Below are 23986 nucleotides of genomic sequence, written 5' to 3' on the forward strand. Positions count from 1 at the left end.
AGGTCGCATTCTTCAGCAAGCTCTCAACATGACCTTTGGCCTCTGCATTGCATGCCTAATAGGCATCTCAGCCTTGCACATCCAAAATTGAGCACTTGTGTTTCCCTCCAAACACGTTCCTCTCACAGTTTCCCCCATCAGTAAATCAGAACTCCACCATTCCAGGTACTTGTGCCAAAAACCTCAGTGTCACCCTTGACTCCCTTCTCTCCCACCCCAAGTCACATATGTCAGCAAAATTCCGTCCCTTCTATGTTCAAAATATATTCATAATCACATTAGTTCTTACCAACCTTGCTGCAATCAGCTTTGTCCAAGCCACCATCTTCTCATGTTTGGACGCAACTGCTTCTACCCTCGACCCCTACAGTCTTTTCTCAACCAACAACCAACGCGATCCTTTGAAAACTTAAGTTGGGTCACATCACACCTTTGGCCAAAACCCTTTAATGCCTTCCTATTTTACTCAGAGTAAGGGCTTAGAGTTGGCCAAGAAAAATGCAACCCCCACCCCTTATATCTCAAAATTCATCTCTCTATTCCTCCATTCTTTCACTTTGCTTCAAATACTAAGACCTCCTTGTTCTTCCTCAAGTATCCCCCCACACTCCCTCCTCAGGGGATTTTCATTTGATTTTCTGTCTGCCTAGAGTGCTCCTCCCTCAGATAGCTACGTGGCTCACTCCTTCGCTCCTTGACTCAAAATATCACCATGAAGTCAATAGCATTAAATACATCAGGAATCACCGGCCAGCGTGATCCCCAATTTCCTTCACGAGGCTTGGTTCCACATACTTCTGGTTGCTTCTAAGAAGCGAAAATCCATCCTCACAGGGGATAAAGACGTTCCACAACTGCATCGAGCACAGCATGTGCCATAGGTTGTAAAGGCAACCCAAAATTTAAAGATCTAGAAATTCGCAAAATAGGACCATCAGCAAAAGCAGATCAAAGCCTGTGAGTACTCTATCAGATCAATATTTACTTGAATATATACACACACATAAATAATTTCTTACATGTCACTAAAATGATGTATGTCACCTTATAGTTCTACAAAATAGACCTCTTTGCTTCCCTCAGCAAGAAGGAATCTATGGTAATAGGCAAGGTTGGTTGGTTTTGATGAAGTGGAGCTATGGTAATATTCATCAACTGGTACAAAACCAATCTGTGAAATGGGTGCATCATGACAAGTCTTAATGAAGAGCCATTTCTCAAACTCATGTCTTTTTTCCCTTTCCTATTATTATGGAAAAAAAATATGAAAGCAATCTCATTATGTATCCTTCCATCCCTTTGCATGCCCTTTCCTGCATATATTTTCATTTGTACTTACTTTGTCCTTTCCTTAATATAAAAGTGATTATATCATCATATTGTTCTATGACTTGCCTTTTTTACCTAATTATGAGGCACCAGTGGTTCAGTGGTAGATCCTTCACCTTCCACGTGAGCAACCCGGGTTTAATACCTGGCCAATGCACCATCTGTCTGTCATTGAGCGCTGTGTGTTGCTATGATGCAGAAAAGGTCTCAGTAGAACTTCCAGAGTAAGATGGACTAGGAAGAAAGAGCTGGCAATCTACGTCTGAAAATCAGCCAGTGAAAACCTTATGGATCACAACTGCCTGATTTACAACTGATCGTGGGGATGGCACAGGATCAGTAAGCATTTTCTCCCCTTGTGCGTGGGGTTGCCACGAGTGGGGGCCGACTCAACAGCTGCTAACAAAAACGATAGTAACAAATATGTCTGCGCATCTTTACATGCTGGTGTAGGTTTACTTCATCTCTTAATATCTTCATGATGGTACTGCATAATATGAAATATCGTAATTTATGTTGCAATTTTTTATTATTGCAAGTAATTCTTCAGTGAACAGTATATGCGTTAATTCTAGGATAATTCCTAGAAGTGTCTTTCAGAGTCAAAGGAATCCACATTTTAACTTCTGAGTGATACTGCCAAGTTGCCTTTCAAAAAAAGCTTAAACACGTAGCTAGACTCCAGTCAACAGTATCTGAGAGTGCTTGCTTCCTCGCCGATAGTTACACTGATGTTATAAAAATATTTTTAATTTTTGCCAATCTGCTGGGTAAAATTTTTTTTGTTCTTGTCTTAATTTGCATTTTCCTGGTTAATAGTGAGACTGAGCTTCTTTTCATTTGTTTATTAGTCATCTATACTTTTTTTTATACTTCTCTGTGAACTGCCTATTCATAGCCTTTGCTCATATTATTAAACTGTTTTTTTCTTACTTATTTAGAGCTCTTTCTACAGCCTCAATTTGTCTATTAAATGCATTTAAATATTTACCAATTATATTTCTTGGTTTTAACTTTGTATTTCCAAAGTTATATTTAGTTAGCCACACAAAAATTTTTAATTTTTGAGTAATATGTATCAAATATTTCTTTTATGTTTTTTGTTGTTAGTTTTGTTGTTATTGTTTTGTTTTGTTTGAAGGGGGAGTTAGTCACATTCAGGAAGGTATTTTTTTTTTCATCTTAAAGCTACAAAAAATTTTCCTATAGTTTCTTTCAGTACTCTTATAATTTAGTGGTTTTTAATTTTATACATTTACTCCACAGATCCACCAGAAATTTGTTACTATGTTTTTTTTTATTATTATTATGTGAGGTGGAGGCCTGGTGGCACAATGGTTAAGAGCTCAGCTGCTAACCAAAAGGTGGCCAGTTCGAATTCACCAGCTGTGCCTTGGAAACCCTATGTGGCCATTCTACTCTGTCCTATAGGGTCTCTATGAGTTGGAATCAATTCGACAGAAACAGGTTTTTGTTGTCATTTGTTTTTATTTAAGGTGGTGGGCTATTTTTTAAAGAGGTTTCCAATTGTCCCAGCGTCATTAATTGAATAGTTCACTTTTATTACCCACAGACTGGAACTATTGATCAATTTGTCAATTTTTTAGATAATTTTATAATTATTTTTAGATAATTCTTAAATATTTTCTTTGTTTATACCATGGAATTAGCTTGTCAAGTATTGAGTTTTTAAAAAAGTGTTGGCATTTTGACTGGAAATACAATCTATAGGTTGATTTTGGAAAATGTGACATCTATACAATATTTAGACTCCTCATACAGAAATATGATATATCTCTCCACTATTTCAATATTTCTTATCTCCTATAATAAAGTTTTGTAATTGTCTTTATAAAAGATTTACCCATTTCCCCTGAGGATTATTATTTGGGTAGGATTTTGTTAATGGTTCTGCTACTTGAATGCTATCATTTTGTTTTTCCCTCCATTCCATCTTCTAATTTAGTCACTGATGAAATATAAAAAAGCTATTTTTATTTTCATACTGTACTATTAGCTACTAGGATTTTAATGAGTTCTCTCCTTCTAGCCTTAGTTTTCACAGTTTCTCAGGTAATTTCATTTGAATTCCTTAGAATTTTCCATGTGTGTCAGGGAAAAAGCTATACTGTCCATTAGGTACAAAGATAGTAGTTTTTATTGCCAGAAACTTGTTAACTATGTTATTAAGATCCTCTAGATTTATTTTTTGTCTATGCAAACAAAATTTCTGAGAAATATGTATGAAGGCCTTCCACTCTGATTGTGGATTTGTTAGTTTATTTTTTTATTATTCTTTATGTATTTCAGTGTAACTGTCAGATATATATAAGTCTGTGGCTCCTATAGTTCTTGGTGGCTTTTCCTTTTTGTCAAGATTTTTACCTTGTATTCAATTTTACCTGATATTAATATTTTGTATCTTCAATGGCCATCTATTTACAGCCTTCCTTCACTATCTTCAGAAAATGTGGGCCTCTTATAAACAGCATACAGACTGATATTTTTAAATAATGTGCTTCTATATTTTAAGAAGCCCTGGTGGCACAGTGGTTAAAGTGACCAACTGCTAACCGAAAGATTGGCGGTTCAAAACCACCAGCAGCTCCGTGGGAGAAAGATGTGGTAGGCTGCTCCTATAGAGATCTACAGCCTTGGAAACCTATGGGGTCGTTATGAGTTGGAATCAGCTCAATGGCAGTGGGCTTGGTTTTTTTTCGTTTTTGATACTTTAATAAGATAATAATAATAATCAGCCAATATTTACTTCAACCTTGAATTATGCATACAATATATATATAAAAAACCAAACCCGGTGCTGTCGATTCCGACTCATAGCGACCCTATAGGACAGAGTAGAACTGCCCCATAGAGTTTCCAAGGAGCACCTGGTGGATTCAAACTGCCAACCCTTTGGTTAGCAGCTGTAGCACTTAACTACTACACCACCAGGGTTTCATATATATATATATATATATATATATATATATATATGATATAGTATGGAGCCCTCCTGACTCCATAAAATGTGATTAAACATTAAACTACTAACCAGAAGGTTGGCAGTTCGAATCCATCAGCCACTCCTTGGAAACCCTATGGGGCAGTCCTACTCTGTCCTATAGGGTCACTATGAGTTGGAATCGATTCTAAGGCAACAGGTATAATGTATTATAGAAGCACAAACAGTTAAGCGTTCCACTACTAGCTAAAATGTTGGCAGTTGGAATTCACCCAGAGGTGCCTCAGAAGACAGACCTGGTGATTTGCTTCTGAAAGTTCACAATCTTGAAAACCCTATTAAACAGTTCTGCAATCACACATGGGGACACCGTGAGTTGGAATTGATTCAATAGCAACTAACCACAAAAATAACATATTATGCATTACTTTTTTGAACATACATTTCAACTTAGAATTCAGCTACCATTATTTAGCATCTAAGGAGCCTGAGTGATGCAATGGTCAAGTGCTCAGCTGCTATCGAAAGGTTGAGGTTCAAACTCACCCAGCGGCTCCACAGGAGAAAGACCTGGTGATCTGCTCCCATAAAGATTACAGCCTAGAAAACCCTATGGGCAGTTCTACTCTGTCACATGGAGTCGCTGTGAGTCAAAACTCAACTCGATGGCACCTAACAACAATATTTAGTATCTAGAATCTACTACTAACCAAGAGAAGAACTTAATGTAAGTTTTGCTTTCTTTCTCCCACACACTCATCCTCTGTTTCATTTGTTTATTTAGTTTTAGGCTTTTGTTGTTGTTGTTTTTACACTACACATTGACAATTATTTGGATTAAGCCATATTCCACCAGTTTCTTTACTCAATATTTTTTCTCATTTCCTCTTTAGTTATTTCATTTTTTGCTTTGTTGGGGTACACACTCAAATAATTACTATAGAACAGCCTTTTGGGTATTAAACTTTATGACTTCTTACATATACTGGCGTGTTTCTATTGTCTCATTTGGCTACTGGCTCAGCTGAGTACAGGATTTTAGGTTCAAAATAATTTTCTCTTACAATCTTTTCCATCACTGTCACCTATGAAAAGTGACAATCTGATTCTTTTTCCCTTGTATATAAACTGCCCCCTGCCACTCTCCAAATACTTTTAAGATTTTTCTCTTTATTCTTGGAGATCTGATATTTACTCAGATGTATGTTAGTGTGACAATTCTTTACTCATCTGCTGTACTTAGTACTTAATGTGTCCTTCACATGTTAGGATTCAAACCTTCTTCATTTGCTAGAAATTTCCTCCTCTTCCTGTACCTCCTCTCCGTCTTCTTTCCCTTTTCTTCCTCCTCTACCTTCTCTTACTTCTCTCTTTTTTTTTTTTTTTGCCTTCTTTTCTTTCTCTTGCCTTCTTTTCTTTCTCTTCCTCTCCTCATCTTCCTTCTCTCAATTTTACAACTCGTCTTAGAGATATATTGAGTATTCTGAATCCGACGTGCATGTTTCTTGACTTTTCCTTCATTCTTTCATTCCTCTTTGTCCTTTTTCACTGTGCTCTGGGAAAATTAACTTAATATTCCAGCTTATTAATTTGCTTTTCATCTGTGTCCATTGTACTCCTGAACTGTTTATCCTTTTAAGGGTTGCATTGTTCAGTTGTGTCTCCCTGAAGATATTACTCCTATACGTTTTTAACTCCTTTTCTGTTTGCCCTATAAATCCTTTCACCAGATGTTAATTGTTCTGTTTGTTGAATTTGGTGCCTCCCTCTCATTTTGCTAGTTCCCAAGTATGGTGGCACTTTGTTTTATGCACATTCTTGTATTTGAGAACGTTCACCTGCCTTGAGCGATTGCAAAAGGGGAATGGAATGAGTTTCCAGGACCAGTAGCTTGTCTTCCTGATGTGCGGAGTCCTCACCATTTTACACTGGGGCACTGCTCTTACATTTCTTGCTGCCCACCACAGTGCTTTGTCCTGAGGACAATATTACTGTTTATTTCTTAGCCCAAAACAAGGAGGATGAAAGGGTCTAGCTTTCCTGTTAATAACATGACTGAATCTCTTGTAGATATTGATGCGCAGCTTGAAGTTCCCCTGAAGTTAGCTTATGTTTACACCAGTTTTATCTGAAAATATTTTGCATTATGTTTTCCTATGGTTTTATTTCTCTACTGATTGGATCATATTTGAGTTCTCTTGTGATTCTTCAACATTTCTGATTCATCGATGATACTCTTGATTGTTTTTCTAGGCATTTACAAATTTATTTTGTTTTTTAAATATATTTTTTGCCATTTCATGGGACTTTTAGATGAATGGTAGGATTCATGCAATGTTCAGTCTGCCATCTTCACTCAATTGCCTTCTAATTTTATTTAAATAACATTTTATTATGTTTTTGGTGAAAATTTATACAGCAGATTAAGCACCCCCTTCTAATTTCTTTTTTTTTTTCTAATTTCTTAAAAAGAGAAATTAAATTTAGCTACCTTTACTTTGTTTTATCATAATTCAAACAATTGTTTAAAATACAGTCCTGTACCACATAACGTCCATTCGGGCAACATCTGACCACATAACGTGGCCCCATAACATTATAATAGAGTTCAGAAATCCCAGAGAATGGGATGTAGTGGACATAACTAAATGTGGCAAACACAACGGCTTCCTGCATGCAACGTGCCTCTTGTATACAAAGCAACTGTGCTGCCAGGTGTATAATGGTACAGTACATGTATAACCTATAATACTTATGTCTTGATAGTCATAATAAATGCCTATGTTACTGGTTTATGTGTATACTGTACCATACTTTCTATTGTTATTTTAATGTGAACTTTCACTACTTACAAATAAAAAGTTTATGATTTAACAGTGTATGCTTCAACTGGTAGGCAGCAGTATCCAGTCTTATGTATCAGATGTCTCTTGAGTGTTATAGTATTATCTATCTGTTTAATTTTCTTTTGAAATCATTACCGTGAAGTTCATCATGGCTCGCAAACACAGCAAAACCAGTGCTAGTGATAGCAGCTGCAAGAGGCAAAGGAGAAGTATCTATCTGGAAGTGAAACAAAAGGTTATGAAACAACACGGAGGTGGAAAATTAGTGAATGCTCTTGCTCGCGATTTAGGCATGTTTGCACAATGTCTGAATCATGTTACGTCTCATTTCACAGAACGTATCACGGGTGTTAAGCAATACATGACTGTATAGTTACCTTTACCAACATAAAAGTAATCACAAACACATTTGGTTGTTATTCTGAGCTTAATGTTGGTAAGACAAACAGTTGTTTCTCAAAAAGAAATAATAAAACAGTAGGTGAGAAGAAATATGTCAGTGTAGGCACAAATGAATAACTGGTGTTCCATAATGATTTTTTCTCTCTCTCTACAAATCTATTAGTCTATTTGCTACTGAATAGGCATGTTGTTAAATCAAATAAAAAGGCATATGCATCCAAATTTGAGACATATGTGTGTGTGTGTATATATATACGTCATGGACATGTTCTCTTCACTTCCTTATAAACACCGGGTTCGGCAGCATGGCATATTGGAAAGTGCATTGGCTTTGAAACTGGGCACAATTCCTAATATGTCTTCTGAAATTTTCTGACTTGTCTTTAAAAGTTGGATAGAAATATCTATAACACTTTGAAAATGATAAAGTACCATGTAAATTGAAAGGCAACATTGTGAAGAATGAGAATTCCAGAACACTTAATTGTGCTCATGAGGAACCTTTACACACAGCAAGAGGCAGTTGTTTGGACAGAACAAGGGGATACTGATTGGTTGAAAGTCAGGAAAGGTGTGTGCCAGAGCTGTATTCTCTCACCATACCTATTCAATCTGCATGCTGAGCAAATAATATGAGAAGCTGGACTATATGAAGAAGAACAGGGCATCAGGATTGGAGGAAGACTCATTAACAACCTGCGTTATGCAGATGACACAACCTTGCTTGCTGAAAGTGAAGAGGACTTGAAGCACTTACTAATGAAGATCAAGACCACGGCCTTCAGTATGGATTACACCTCAACATAAAGAAAACAAAAATCCTCACAACTGGACCAATGAGCAACATCATGATAAATGGAGAAAAGATTGAAGTTGTCAAGGATTTCATTTTACTTGGATCCACAATCAACAGCCAGGGAAGCAGCAGTCAAGAACTCAAGAGATGCATTGCATTGGGTAAACCTGCTGCAAAAGACCTCTTCAAAGTGTTGAAGAGCAAAGATGTCACCTTGAAGACTAAGGTGCACCTGACCCAAGCCATGGTATTTTCAGTAGCATCATATGCATGTGAAAGCTGGACAATGAATAAGGAAAACCGAAGAAGAGTTGACACCTTTGAATTGTGGTGTTGGCGAAGAATGTTGAATATACCATGGACTGCCAGAAGAATGAACAAATCTGTCTTAGAAGAAGTACAACCAGAATGCTCCTCAGAAGCAAGGATGGCAAGACTGTGTCTTAATACTTTGGACATGTTGTCAGGAGGGATCAGCCCCTGGAGGAGGACATCATGCTTGGCAGAGTACAGGGTCAGCCGAAAAGAGGAAGACCCACAACGTGGTGGATTTACACAGTGGCTGCAACAATAAGCTCAAGCATAACGATTGTGAGGATGGCTCAGGACTGGGCAGTGTTTCGTTCTGTTGTGCATAGGGTTGTTCTGAGTTGGAACCAACTCGATGGCACCTAACAACAGCAACAAATTGAAAGATAGAAAAAGAAAGATTGTCACAAAGCAGAAGAATTGTCACATAGCAGGACTGTCACATTGCAGAAGAAACCATTTTTGTGGCTGCATATTTAGGAATCATTTGACCCCTCCCTCACCCTATACCCCAAAATGATTATGTCCTTACAGCCTAGGTTTAATTATCACATCTATCCGTTTGCCTCGGGAAGAAAAATGAAGATAATGAGTAAGCAAAGTGACATATTAAATCTACAGATGGATAAAGATATGTCCTATTGAAACACTTCTGTTCTTGCAATATCAAGTCCAGTTTCATTTTCTGGTGTAGTTAAAGTGTGGTGGGAGGCTTACCTGAGACTAGAAGGCACTGATCTTTGTAAGTGTTGCTCCTGAAGAAACATCCCTGGTGCTGAAAGGAATGGGTTGGAGTGAACAGACACCCTTGCAGAGGCAGGAAGCCTCACAGGTGAGGAGGAAGAAGAGGATGACACCCCAAAGGCAAGTCAGTTCATTCCAAGACCAGTTCTTGAATTCTAAGTAGTTTTCCAAGCTCATTGTCTATCTCAGGAACATGTAGGCTGCTAAACTAGTGTTTCAGATCTGGGTTAGTGCTCACTTCAACCACAAAGAAACGGCTTTGTGCAATCATAAAACTGGCTCTTCCTGTTTGCAAAGGAGTTTCAGGTAGCTTATTTATAAAATTTCTACTGAATGTGAAGATCACTCCCTAACAAGAAGTCTTCCCTGATCCCGCAGAAAAACCAAACCAAACCCCCTGCCATCAAGTCTATTCTGCTCATGGCAACCCCAGAGGGCTCACGAGGCTATAAATCTTTATAAAAGCAGACTGTCACATCTTTCTCTGGCAGAGCTGCTGGTGGTTTCCAACCAACGACCCTTCGGTTAGCAGCTGATCTCTTCAATCATTGCACTACCAGGGGTCTTTTCTGATCCCACAAAGTAGGTCAAAATCCTGTGTCTTGCCCTCAGAGCATTTATGTCAGTTTAGAAGTAGCTGTCCATTTCCTCATAGGTATGAATTCTGGATCACTGAGCCAAAGGTAGAAAGACTGAGTAGGACAAAGTATTTTTCCACCTTCTCTCAGGTGGCAAGCCACGGGATGTTTTCCTCAAGTCAACACCAAATTCCTTATGACTAATGGACACCCCTCCCATATTTTGGCAATCTGCTGGCCTTAGTTTTCCATGCCATGGGCCACATTCACTGTCGTCACTGGTGTTTTAGAGGGAAGCTGGGAAAAGCCAGGCGGATTCAAGCCTGGTGCCACTCTGAAGTGGGTGCCTAGGAGAATGGACTAGGCAGAAGACCAGCCAGAGTTCAAATCACTCACCTTGCTAGGTGTGATTATCCTCACACGTCAAATGGGATACTTGAACTATATAATCACATAATCTCCATGTCCCCTCAACCCCTGATATGTTGTGCATTTTGTGGTTCCATCTCTGAAATTAATTTGTGTTTTAATTTTATAGACAGAGTATTTTGGTTCTTTCCTCCTCCTCTCCTAAACTAACTGTTGCTTTAAGTAAAATTTCTCATAAAACCCAAAACTATGCTTCCATTTCAGAATCCACAAATATTACTTACAGACCTACTTGTTTCTTTTAACTTGGTAGGAATGTCTATGTAATATGATTTCAAATGTGGCTTTAAAGAATTAGAATGAGAGGGTCTCAGATGACGGCCGATATATAGGATAATCCACGGAGCAGTAAACAGCCTGGAAAAAAAAAAAAAAAACACTATTGAATCAAAGAAGAAAAATAGTTTGGAAAAAACTTTTCTGGAATTACTGAATTTCCTTGTCTCTCGAAAATATGTCATTTCCCTGTGAGACTATATGGGTATATGTGAGTCGTATAAGGGTATATGACTGACTGTCATACTCTGGCAGTTTTAAATTATATTAAAACACTACTATATTTAGCTATTTGGGAGAAAAAACATTTAGTATGAGATTTTAACTTCTAAGTGTAATCAACAGAGTTGTCCAATCATCTTCCAAATAGTGCCTCAAATTCACATGCAATATACAGTCCCCAGTTTGTGGTTATGAGGAGCCCTGGGGGCTCAGTGGTTAAAGCACTCAGATGCTAACCAAAAGGTTAGTTGTTCAAACCCACCAGCCACTCCGTGGGAGAAAGATGTGTCAGTATGCTTCCGTAAAGATTTACAACCTTGGAAAGCCTATGAGGCAGTTCTACCCTGTCCTGTAGAGTTGCTATGAGTCAGAATTCACTCAACAGCAATGGGTTTGGTTTTGGATTTTTACGCAGTTATGAAGTTGTCCTGGTAGCACAATGGTTAAGCACCTGGCTGCTAATCAAAAGGTTGGAGGTTTAAACACACCAGCAGCTCTGGAGAGAAAAAAAAAAAAAAAAACCTGGAAATCTGTTCCTGTAAAGATTTAAAAAGAAAAAAAAAAGCCTACAAAACCCTATGAGGCAGATCTACCCTGTTATGTAGGGTCACTATGAGTCAGAATCAACTTGACGGCACACAATAACGTGGTTATGAGCATTCTTTCCTACAAGTAATCACAGTTTTGGTCACTGAGGACCAAAGCATACAGTGCCACAGAGTGCTGTGACTTGGATGCAGCCGCCAGCTGCTGAAACTTACAAATCCTACATGTTTTCCTCTGAAATGAACTAGCTCAGGGGATGAGTGAGGCAAATCCGTAGTATATAAGGTCTTCCAGAAAGCCTTTCCCCACGGTCCTTCTCATTCCCTGGGGAAGCCACCTCTGTTCCATCAGGGGAAGTAGTGCTAAGAACTCAAAGAGGACTAGAGGGAGAATGTGAAAGCCCACTCAGACTGCTCAGCAGCTCCCCATTGCCTCCAGAATGAGGCCACGCTGTTCATGCAGACATTTAGGGCTCCTACCATCTGTGCCCAGCTGATATTCGCAGGCTCACCCACACTCAGGATAGTAGGGGATGGGATCGTAGAGGTAACAGGGAGTCAGACCATGCAAGGCCTTGGTCAAAAACTTGACTTTGACTCAGATGGAAGCCATTATAGGCTCTGAGCAAAGAGTGACAAGATTTGCCTTATGTTTTATCCTTACTTGCTCTTTTCAAACACACCCAACATTTCCAGCTACTGGCCCTATTCACCCTGAGTGACCTCCTCAAGAATCCCTGCCCACAACAAACTTATTCTGTCTTCAGTGTCCAACTGCAAGGCTCCTCCTACAGAAGCCGCTCTGATTCCTCCAGGAAGAAGGAACCCTTCCTTTTGTTCTAATCCTACGGACAGTCAAAGTACTTGGTTTAGATCAAAATTACGGTTTTTGCCATTTTTCTACCTTAATGTAAGTAAACTAAGATTCCTCCAGAAAGATGTGACCCTTCCTTTTGCTTTAATCTTACGGAAACCAACGTAATAGCTTAGACCAAAATTCCAGCTGTTTCCATTTTCTGCCTTATATTAATTCTTAGGAGTTAGATGACAGAGTTAGATACGTCTTGCTTTACCCTCGGCCGGATCGCAAATCCCTCAAGGCATGGATTACATGTTATACAGCAGCACAGGGGTTCTACCTCAGCTGTGAAAGAGGCCAGGTGCCTCCATGAGCTCCTGAGCTCCATTTCCAAGCCCTCAGCCACATGACAACAGTTTTGTCAACAAGTTCAACAGTTAAGTCCATTCACACTTCTGAAAACACAGTGAGTGGTAATATTCATATTTTTAAAAGTTAAGAGGAAACCGATGTCTCAATTTTTTTTCTGACTAAAACTGCTTTGGACATAGCCACCTGCTCTTACCCTTCAGATGGAATTCTCTCTCCTTCATAACACTGCAGTAATTCATTGTCTCTGTCATTTGTTTTGGGACTCATATTGTCCCATCATCTTTGTTAGCTTGATTTGTTTCATCTTTTACCTTCACTAAAGAGTAAATTCTTAGGAGATATATTTTTGCATGCTACCTGTCTCCTCACCCACTAGCCCTGGATCAAAATTACCTGATGATGCTTTATTTGTACGGCTTTTCTCCCAATCTTCCACTGCAAATGAAATATGAAAAAAGAGTCTAAAGCTATACTTCTGCCTCTGTTACAACAGGATTTTGTGCCGCTGTATCTAGACTTTGAGAATTTTTTCAAGCGGAACATATACGTGCGAATCAGAGACAACTGGAACCGGCCTATCTGCAGCAGCCCAGCGTCTCGGTTCGATATAATGGAGAGGGTGTCAGATGACTACAACTGGACATTTAGGTGAGGCAGTCACCTGGAGGGGGTTGGTTGAAAGACAATTATTTTCAAGGAAATACTAATACGGGGCATCAGATTTCCGATCTCAAGAAACAAAGGACATGGAACTGGCTAGTCTTCCATGCTCAGCCTTCCTAAGCCCTTGTAATGCCAGTGGAAGAAGCCACAGTAATTAAGTTGCCAAGGGTGTCTGTTTATATTGCAACTAAAGCTAGATATATGCCAACAGGTGCAGGAGCTGACACAGAAAGCCACCAGGTGGGGCCCTTTTCAGTTTTATTAACAAATTGTGCCCTCGTAATTCTCATTGAAAGAGAAAGGGATCGGCATAGCTCTTGTTCATTTTGAAAGTTTTCTGGAATTAAAAACAGCCTATGTGTCATGAAAGCAAGTGCCCAAGGAAAACCAGGGCTAAGTCGGACTTAGGATGTCTCTCTCCAATGTTCTTTCAAACGTCAGTATGAGTTTATTTTTCCCTAAAGGCAAGCCCTGTTGTGGTAACAGTAGTGCAAGTTAAAAAAAAAAAAAAAAAGGCAGAAAGAAAATGTATGATTTAGGGTAGGCTCAAGGCATCTTTGTGAGAGTCTTTTATGGGGCTCTAGGTAGTGCAAACAGTTAAGCACTCAAGCACTAATCAAAAAGTTTGTAGTTCAAACCCATCCAGAGGCACCTTGGAAGAAAGGCCTAGAGACCTATTTCTAAAAGTTCACAGTCTTGAAAATCCCATGGAGCACAGTTCTACTCTGCAACACATGGGGTCATGATGAGTTGGAATTGACCCAACAGCAATGGGTTTGGATTTTCGTTTGTTTGTTCAGAATGATATTAAATGGGAAAGCACTTGGTGCTCACTTGCCCCTCTCTCTGCAGGTTTACTGGAAAGATCATCAAAGATGTCATCAATATGGGCTCCTATAACTTCCTTGGCCTTGGAGTCAAGTACAATGAATCTATGAGGACAGTAAAGGATGTTTTAGAGGCATATGGCGTGGGCGTGGCCAGCACCAGACAGGAGATGGGTATGTGCATTCACTATTTTGATACTTTGTCCAATTGGATCTCCAGTTCCTTGTGCTGACTGTCAAATCCAGATCATATCTTGATTGTGCACCTCAAAAAGCTATTATAAAGTACAAAAAGGACAGGAGATATGAAAATCTTTGGGGAATTTCAAGGATTATGCTGTGGCAAGGTGGTTTCTTAATTGTAGGTTTTAACTCTCCAGAAAAAATAACTATGGATCACACTATCTAAAATAGCATTCATTGTGCCTCCTCCACCAAGTCATTTTCAGTCCCTTTATTCCACTTTTTTTAATGGCATCTATCACTGACTAAAATGACCTTGCCTTTGCATTTATATATTGCCTGTCTTCTCCACAGAAACATAAGCTTCATGACTAGAGGGGTTCGCTCTTTTGACTGTTGTATGTCAGTACCTAGGGCAGTGCCTGGCACATAGTAGGCCCTCAATAGAGAACTGTGAATGAATGAATGAATGAACAAAGTGGAACAGACTGCCTGTATATTTGTCTTTTAGCTAGAGTATTTTTCTCTTAAAGGAGTGAACTCGTGAGAAGAAAACATCCTGTCTTCACTTCAGGGAAAAGGAATACACAAGCTTCCTCTTATAGAGTACTTTGTGATTCCTGGCACACTTCTTTTTTTTTAATATGATCTCCTCTATTCCTCACAAAAACCCTGTAATGTGGTGTTATTCCCATTTTCTGGAAGAGGAAACTAACCATGGTGATGTCTAAATGATGTGCCCAGAATGGTGCTTAATTAACCATCCTACTTCCCAGTATAGCTACAGCTTTTTCTGCTACAGCTTCCTGCCCGAGGTAACACATGCAATGTTAACAAGGTCAGTTCCAGGCCTAAGAATCAGGGGTAATTCTGCTAAAAAGGGGTTGACCATTAATGAAAACGGAACCACAGGGCCTGGATAAAACCAGCTCTCAGAAAGGGCTTTAAAAACAAAGGGCTTTGCTACAATTAAAAACAATTAACAATTACGTTACTTTTTTTATCCACACATTAAGTAAATACTTAGCTATGGCTCCAAAGTTAATAAGTGGTTGCCCAGGTTTCTTATAGAAGACATCTTAACGTGTTTTCATTTTGAAGACTAATAGTTGGAGATATAAACAGGCTGCAGGGGCAAAGTTCTCTTCCACTTAGAAGAACTGGGTCAGTCACAATGCCCATCTGGAGATGGGACAGAGACTGGGAAAATACTCCCAGCCACAACAGACATGGAGTCAATAACCTTTTGGAATGTGTCCTCTGGCACTGGTAGCACCAACACCAGACAGGAGCTAATGACTCCCTTACTCAGTGAGACAGAACAGCCCCCATCACAGCTAGCAACTTAAGTAAGGAAGGCAGCTTAGCACAGCCAAGGGTTAGCCTGCGATGGAGGCCAGGCGTGGGACATGGACCCCTGATTCTGCAGTCTCAACGTACTTGGAAAAATCAGGCAGAGATGCAGTTGCTTGGCTGGGACTGCCCATAGCCTAAATTCTTTCTCCACCTACTCATCCTTCTGAATCAATGGACTATTGTCCTGCTTCATTTAGCATTTCAGCTCCGGTTCAGTGAAGAGGATTTTAACATTTTTTCAAGTTAACAGTGAGAGACTAGTTTTAGACAAATACACGGCCTAAGCGAGGGTTCAACAAAGAAAGAGGGAGAAGGAGGGAGGGGTAGAAGGAAGGAGGGACGGAGGGAGAAAGGAAAGAAGAAAGACAAACGGGGCATTTGAAAATATTCTGCAGCATAAATAATAATCTTACTACAGCACGCAAGAGTTAGGAGGAACATCATTTTAAAAGCCAGTTATTCTAAACACTACAAGTAACTTTTGGGAAGCATAGGCTTTACAGCCTTAATATGTAACAGTGCCAATGGATTAAAAATGACAACTCAGGAAGGTAGAGGTTTAGCAATATTTGGTAACCCCAATAGCTTTCCGAGAGACTAAAAGAGTGTAAGAACTTTTCATCACTTAAAAGTAACACTCCCAGAGCTTTTAAAAATAGTGTTCAAAGCTCTAAGAAAGTGGAGGGGGCAATAAGGAAAGTAACAACTCATATTATAAAAAAGAAAACAAAAAAGGAAATTGAGAGGAAGCATTTAAAATATAGTAAAAGGCAAGACCACATATACTATTTTGACTTCCCTCCAAAAAAAAAAATTGTAACTAGAGAATATCTGCCTATTAAAAATAACAAGACTAAGATTTGGCCAAAAATCTAAATTCAACTTTGCAATGTAATTAAAAGAAGAAGAAAACACACACTCAAGAGAAAACTAAATCTACTCCAAAGATAGGTCCCAGCTAGGCACCTGGCTCTGCCTCCCTGCTACAACCATCACCACCAGGATGCCTTCATGCCAGGAGGGAAGTCAAGTCAGTTAAAAGAGTAGCAAAGGAAGTGCCCAAGACATCAGTAAGGTTATGTCCAACTCAGGGCCTGCAAAAATTAAACTAACCCCGAAATAAACCCGGAAAGAATCCACCTCCAGACAGATACATAAACCAAAAACCAAACCCAGTGCCATCGAGTCGATCCCGACTCATAGTGACCCTATAAGACAGAGTAGAACTGCCCCATAGAGTTTCCAAGGAGCACCTAGAGGATTCAAACTGCCGACCCTTTGGTTAGCAGCCGTAGCATTTAACCACTACGCCACCAGGGTTTCCGACAGATACATACTGAAGCGTAAATGCTGTTTTTAAGGTGTGAAATGATGTGTTGTACAAGTAGAAATTAGTGGACTACAGAAATAATGCAGGCCTGGACTCTCTTGTCAGACAATTTAACATTCTATGGCTGATAGGGATGGGGCTGTGCGATTTTATATCCTGAATATGAGGCAGAGGGAAATGGCACTTTGGAGTCATAGTGAAGCATTTAACCTGTCTTCAACATTTTGAATTCCTATCTTCTATACTCTTATTGTTTTCCGTTGCAGTGCTCCCTGATCTTGGCTGTCCCTTTCAAATTCTGCACTGTATGTGACATCTTTAGTAATGACAATCTAGTTTTCTCTAACAACTTTGTAAATTTTATGTGAACAATTAGTTTTTGAGTCTTGGTATATATAATATTAAATTATTAATTAGTAGATTAATTATTCATTAGTAAACTCTAGACCTAATAGACCCTCTCTATGGCTCTCTCCCTGTGCACTTAAAAGAGAGTTTTGGTCCACTTTCCTCTGGTTCACATATTTAAATAATCTAAAATCTATTAGAAATAATAAGTGGTTCATTAAATTAATTCATTAAAGAACAATTTTTTTAATTCATGTGATATAATCAACAATCAATAATAATCAGTAAGAGGATATACTGGATAAGAAATATCATTAATAATGAGCAAAAATAGCAAATACCTAGGAAATAAACTTACTTTTAAAATGTATAGAACTGATTTGAAGAAAATAATAAAATTTTAAAAAGGGCTTAAAAGAAGGCTTAAAAATTTTTTGAAAGAAATACCATATTCTTGAGAGGGAATACCCCACATATTTTAATGCTATCAATTCTTCCCCAAATTAATACATAAATTTATCACAATTCTGTTGACATTTATGGTCAGGATAGGGGTGGGTGAGTCTAAACTGAAAGTCTAAAAACAGACATAACTTTGCACACTCATTTATAGATACTGCCTTTGAGTCGATTCCGACTCATAGCAACCCTATAGGGAATAATATTTCTTTTTTTTTAAATAAATTACTACATATGTATGTTTATTATTGTACTTTAGATGAAGGTTTACAGAACAACTACTTCCTCTTTAAACAATTAATGCAGATATTGTTTTGTGACATTGGTTACCAACCCCACAACATGTTAACACTCTCCTTTCTCAACCTCAAGTTCCCTATTACCAGCTTTCCTGTCCCCTCCAGTCTTCTAGTCCTTGCCCCTGGGTTAGTATGCTCATTTAGGCTCGTTTTGTTTTGTGGGCTTGTCTAACCTTTGGCCAAAGGGTGAACCACAGACTTCATTACTGAGCTAAAAGGGTATCTGGGGGCCATACTCTCAGGGTTTCTCCAGTCTCTGTCAGGCCAATAAGTCTGCTCTTTTTTAGTGAGTTGGAATTTTGTTCTACATTTTTCTCCAGTTCTGTCTGGAGCCCTCTATTGTGATCCCTGTCAGAGAAGTCAGTGGTGGTAGCCAGGTACCATCTAGTTGTGTTGGACTCAGTCTGGTAAAGGGTGTGGTAGTTGTGCTTCATTAGTCCTTTGGACTAATCTATCCCTTGTATCTTTGGTTTTCTTCATTCTCCCTTGCTCTAGATGGGGTGAGACCAGTAGAGTATATTAGATGGCTGCTCACAGGCTTTTAAGACCCCAGAGGCTACTCACCAAAGCAGAATGCAGAACATTTTCTGTATAAACTATATGTTATGCCAGTTAAGCTAGATGTTCCCTGAGACCACGGTCCCCACAGCCCCCAGTCCAGCAATTTGGTCCCTCATGGAGTTTCGATGTGTCTATGGATCGTCCGTGGCCTTGTCTTGTACAAGTTGTGCTGACTTCTCCAGTATTGTGTACTGTCTTACCCTTCACCGAAGTTACCACTTACCTATTGTCTAGTGTTTTTCCATCCCCACTCCTTCCCTCCCTCGTAACCATCAAAGATCGTATCTTTTCGTATGTAAACTTTCTCATGAGTTTTTGTAGTAGCAGTCTCATACAATATTTGTCACTTTGTGATTGGCTTATTTCACTCAGCATAATGCCCTCCCTCATTTACCCATGTTGTGAGATGCTTCGCAAATTTATCATTGTTCTTTATCATTGCGTAGTACTCCGTTGTGTGTACTTACCAAAGTTTGTTTATTCGTTCTTCTGCTGATGGGCATCTAGGTTGTTTCCATCTTTTTGCTATTGCAAACAATGCTACAACAAACATGGGTGTGCATATGTCTATTCACATGATGGCTCTTATTTCTCTAGGACTTGTTCCTAGGAGTAGGATTACTAGATCATATGGTATTTCTATTTCTAGCTTTCTAAGGAAGCACCATATCATTTTCCAAAATGGTTGAATAAGGAACAATATTTCAGGTCAGTGAGAAAAGGATGAATTATTTCATAATTGGTGTTGTGATAATGGCTGATCATGTAGGGGAGTAAGGTAGATTCCTGCTTCACACCTTACATCTAGGTAAATTAAAAACCAAAACCAGTTGCAGTCAAGTTGGTTCCAACTCGTGCGTGTCAGAGTAAAGCTGCGCTTCAGGGAGTTTTCAGTGGCTGTAATCTTTGGAAGTAAATCATCAGGACGTTCTTCCATGGTGCTTCTGGGTGTATTCGAGTCACCAACCTTTCTGTTAGCTGTCAAGCACATATCCATTTATGCCACCCAGGGGTTTCTGTTGGTAAATTATACCTAGGTAAATTGCAAATGTAGTTGAAATTGAAATACTAAAAAAATAAAAGCAACTACCACCAAAGATAACTATATAAAGTTGAAAATGAAAATGGATGAATGATTAAAGAATGAACAGAATATAACTCCTCGGACAATTCAAATGCAGAATGAAACTGTGTGTGTTCCTTGGTAAGTGCCCTGCTAGATATGTTTTCCCTTGATATGGACAATGCCTCTTCTATGGCTTGTCACTTATGACCAATCCCTTGGGTCTACAACCTGTGATGATCTCCAGAATATGCCAGCTAAGCTCATGTCACCCTGGAAGAATACCCTCTTAGATGGGAGAGGTCCATTGAAATGACCTCCAAACTGACTCAGGCCTCGCAGACTACACTGAACTTATGGAAAACAGGCACTCCACCTTATTAGAGGAGAGGCAGCCTGCTCCCAACCCTACCGCTAGCCATAGCCATTTGCCCTTCGGATGTCTCAGGCCTGATTCAGACAGTAGTCTACTTGTCCTCATAATCCAGGGAACCAAAGTAAGCACTCTCAAAAACCCTAAGGGAAATGATCCGGCAAAATAAAAAACCTAAACTTCTGTACATCAAAAATAATAAAGTTAAAAGTCAGAGGACAAAATTAGAAAAAGTTATTTTCAACATATGTTATTTTCATCAAAAATGTTCGTAACTGTAACATGTAAAGACTCTTCCAAAAAGAACACCCCAATTTAAAAAAAAAGGCCTCAATTTTTATAAAGTTCAAAAGAGGCAAAACTACACGGTCAGAATAGTGTTTCTAAACATGTTTTTCACAATCACCCTCCCAATCCTGGAGCCCTGGTGGCTCACTGGTTAAGAGCTCAGCTATTAACCAAAAGGTCGGTAGTTAGGATCCACCAGCCACTTGTTGGAAACCCTACGGGGTAGCTCTATTCTATCCTATAGGGTCACTATGAGTCAGAATTGACTCAGTGGCAATGGGCTTGGTTTTGGATTTTCTCCTACCCCATGAAATTTTAATACCACAGATATACCATATAGCTATTTATGTAACACTACATTTATATCTGTGCTTTAGATATAAAAAGAGTAAGATATCTTCTCCCCTGCCCCATCCTAGAACCAATGTTTCACCACTTTGGGGCCAATAATGCCCCTGTTGAGAATGTGCGGATTAGTGGTTACATTTGGGGTAGATGGATGTTGACCAGAAGGGGGCACAAGGCAATGTCCAGGGTTCTAGTCATGTTCTGTTTTTGATCTTGATGCTAGTTATATTTGTGTGTTCACTTTATAAAACTTTATAGAGCTCTACGCTAGTGGTTTACTTTTCTGCATGTATGTTATAGTCCAATGGAAATTTTACATTAAAAAGTCAATCTAGCGTACAACCAAAAAAAAAAAAAAAAACCAGTGCCGTCGAGTCGGAATCCAGAGAATTAAAAAAAAAAAAAGAAATCTAAGTGGCCAATGAGCCCATAGAAAATACTCATTCTCATTAATAATCAAAGAGTGATTAAGACACTGACAACCACTTTTTTACATAATTGGCAAAAAAAAAAATTGAACATAATAATATCCAGTAATTTCCAAGGAAAAAAGGACACCCTTAGATATTGTAGATGCATCTGTTGTTTTGGTGTACTGTTGGGGCTTGCATGTTGCTGTGATGCTGGAAGCTATGCCACTGGTATTCAAATACCAGCAGGGTCACCCGTGGTGGACAGGTTTCAGCTGAGCTTCCAGACTAATGGAGACTATTAAGAAGGACCTGGCAGTCTACATCTAATAAAATTAGCCAGTGAAAACCTTATGAATACCCACAGAAAATTGTCTGATATACTGTCGGAAGATGAGCCCCTCAGCTTAGAAGGCACTCAAAAGGTGACTGGGGAAGAGCTGCCTCCTTAAAGTAAAGTCACCCTGTCAACCTTAATGACATGGATGGAGTCAAGCTTTCAGGACCTACATGTACTGACGTGGCATGACTCAAAATGAGAAGAAACAGTGGCAAAAATCCATTAATAATCAGAATGTGGAATGTATGAAGTATGAATCTAGGAAATTGGAAATCATCAAAAATGAAATGGAGCACATAAACATTGGTATCTTAGGCATTAGTGAGCTGAAATGAACTGGCATTAGCCATTTTGAATCAGATAATCATATGCTCTGTTATGCCAGGAATGACACCTTGAAGAGGAATGGGACTGCATTCATTGTCAAAAGAACATTTCAAGATCTATCCTGAAGTACAATGCTGTCAGTGATAGGAAAATATTCATACACCTACAAGGAAGACCAGTTAATACAACTATTATTCAAATTCATACACCATCCACAAGGGCCAAAGATGAAGGAATTGAAAATTTTTACCAGCTTCTGCAGTCTGAAATTGATTGAACATGTAATCAGTATGTGTTGATAATTACTGGTGATTGGAATGTGAAACTTGGAAACAAAGAAGGATCCATAGTTGGAAAATATGGCCTTGGTGATAGAAACGATGCTGGAGATCACATGATAGAATTTTGCAAGACCAACAACTTCTTAAGTAAAATACCTTTTTTCAACAACATAAAGGGTAACTATATAGGGTTGCTATGTGTCGGAATCTACTCCACGGCAGTGGGGTTTTTTTATTTTTATTTTTTAAATACATGTGGACTTCACTGGATGGGATACAGAGGAGTGAAATTGATTACATCTGTGGAAAGAGATGATGGAAAACTCAAAATCATCCATCAGAACAAGGCCTGGGGCCGGCTGTGGAACAGACCATCAATTGCTCATATGTAAGTTCAAGTTGAAACTGAAGAAAATTAGAACAAGTCCACAGGAGCCAAAGTATGACCTTGAGTATATCCCACCTGAATTTAGAGACCATCTCAAGAATAGATTTGATGCATTGAACACTGATGACCCAAGACCAGAGAAGTCGTGGAATGACATCAAGGACATCACACATGAAGAAGGCAAAGAGGTCATTAAAAAGACAGGAAAGAAAGAAAAGACCAAAATGTATAGTCAGAAGAGTCTCTGAAACTTGCTCTTGAATGTTGAGTAGCTAAAGCAAGTAGACAAAATGATGAAGTAAAAGAGCTAAAACAAAGATTTCAAAGGGTGGCTTGAGAAGACAAAGTACTATAATGACATGTACAAAGTTCTGGCATTAGAAAACCAAAAGGCAAGAATGCACTTGGCATTTCTCAAGCTGAAAGAACTGAAAAATTTCAAGCCTCAAGTTGCAATATTGAAGGATTCTACAGGGAAAATATTGAACGATGTAGGAAGCATCAAAAGAAGATGGAAGGAATACAAAGAGTCACTGTACCAATAACAATTGGTCAACGTTCAGTCATTTCAGGGAGTAGCATATGATCAAGAACTGATAGTACTGAAGGAAGAAGCCCAAGCTACGCTGAAGACATTGGTGAAAAACAAGGCTCCAGAAATTGAGTAAATACCAATTGAGAAGTTTCAAGAAATGGATGCAGCACTGGAAGTGCTAACTTGTCCCCATGCCAAGAAATTTGGAAGACAGCTACCTGACCAACCGAATGGAAGAAATCCATATTTATGCCTATTCCAGAGAAAGGGGATCCAACTGAATGTGGAAATTATGGAACAATATTGGTAATATTACATACAGGTAAAATTTTGCTGAAGATCATTCAAAAGTGGTTGCAGCAGTAGATGGATAGGATACTGCCAGAAATTCAAGCTGGATTCAGAAGAGGACCCAGAACCAGGGATAGATCCTGACTGAAAGCAGAGAATACCGGAAGAATGTTTACCTGTGTTTTATTGACTATGCAAAGGAATTCGACTTTGTAAATCATAGCAAATTATGGGTAACATTTCAAAGAATGGGAATCCCAGAACACTTAATTGTGATCAAGAGGTGGTTGCTCAGACAGAATAAGGAGATAATTGCATGGTTTAAAGTCAGGAAAGGTGTGTGTCAGGGTTGTATCCTTTCACCTTATTTATTCAATCCATATGTTTAGCAAATAATCTGAGAAGCTGAACTATTTGAAGGACACAGGATCAGGATTGGAGGAAGGCTCATTAACATCTCATGATATGTAGGTGACACAACCTTGAATGCTGAAAGTGATGAGGATTTGAAGCACTTACTGATAAAGATCAAGGACTACAACCTTCAGTATGGATTACACCTCAACATAAAGAAAACAACAATCCTCACAACTGGACCAGTAAGCAACATCATGATAAACGGAGAAAAGATTGAAGTTGCCAAGGATTTAATTTTACTCGAATTCACAGTCAACACTCATGGAAGCAACAGTTAAGAAATCAAACAA

General features: G+C 38.9%; 1 protein-coding gene and 1 long non-coding RNA gene across 2 annotated transcripts in view; one reads left to right on the plus strand and one right to left on the minus strand.

Moving 5' to 3' along the window:
* Positions 1 to 23986, plus strand: part of SPTLC3 (serine palmitoyltransferase long chain base subunit 3) — a 179854-nt gene that overhangs the window by 50421 nt on the left and 105447 nt on the right. The window contains exons 3-4 of the mRNA XM_049868957.1: positions 13103 to 13257; positions 14125 to 14273. Of these exons, the coding sequence (XP_049724914.1) occupies positions 13103 to 13257; positions 14125 to 14273 (304 nt within the window). The remainder of the gene's footprint in view (positions 1 to 13102; positions 13258 to 14124; positions 14274 to 23986) is intronic.
* The window catches only part of LOC126067249 (uncharacterized), a 71372-nt gene that overhangs the window by 33104 nt on the left and 14282 nt on the right, over positions 1 to 23986 (minus strand). The gene's annotated exons all lie outside the window — the stretch shown is intronic.

The sequence above is a fragment of the Elephas maximus genome, chromosome 25 (genome assembly GCF_024166365.1).
Source record: "Elephas maximus indicus isolate mEleMax1 chromosome 25, mEleMax1 primary haplotype, whole genome shotgun sequence".
Classification (NCBI taxonomy): Eukaryota; Metazoa; Chordata; class Mammalia; order Proboscidea; family Elephantidae; genus Elephas; species Elephas maximus.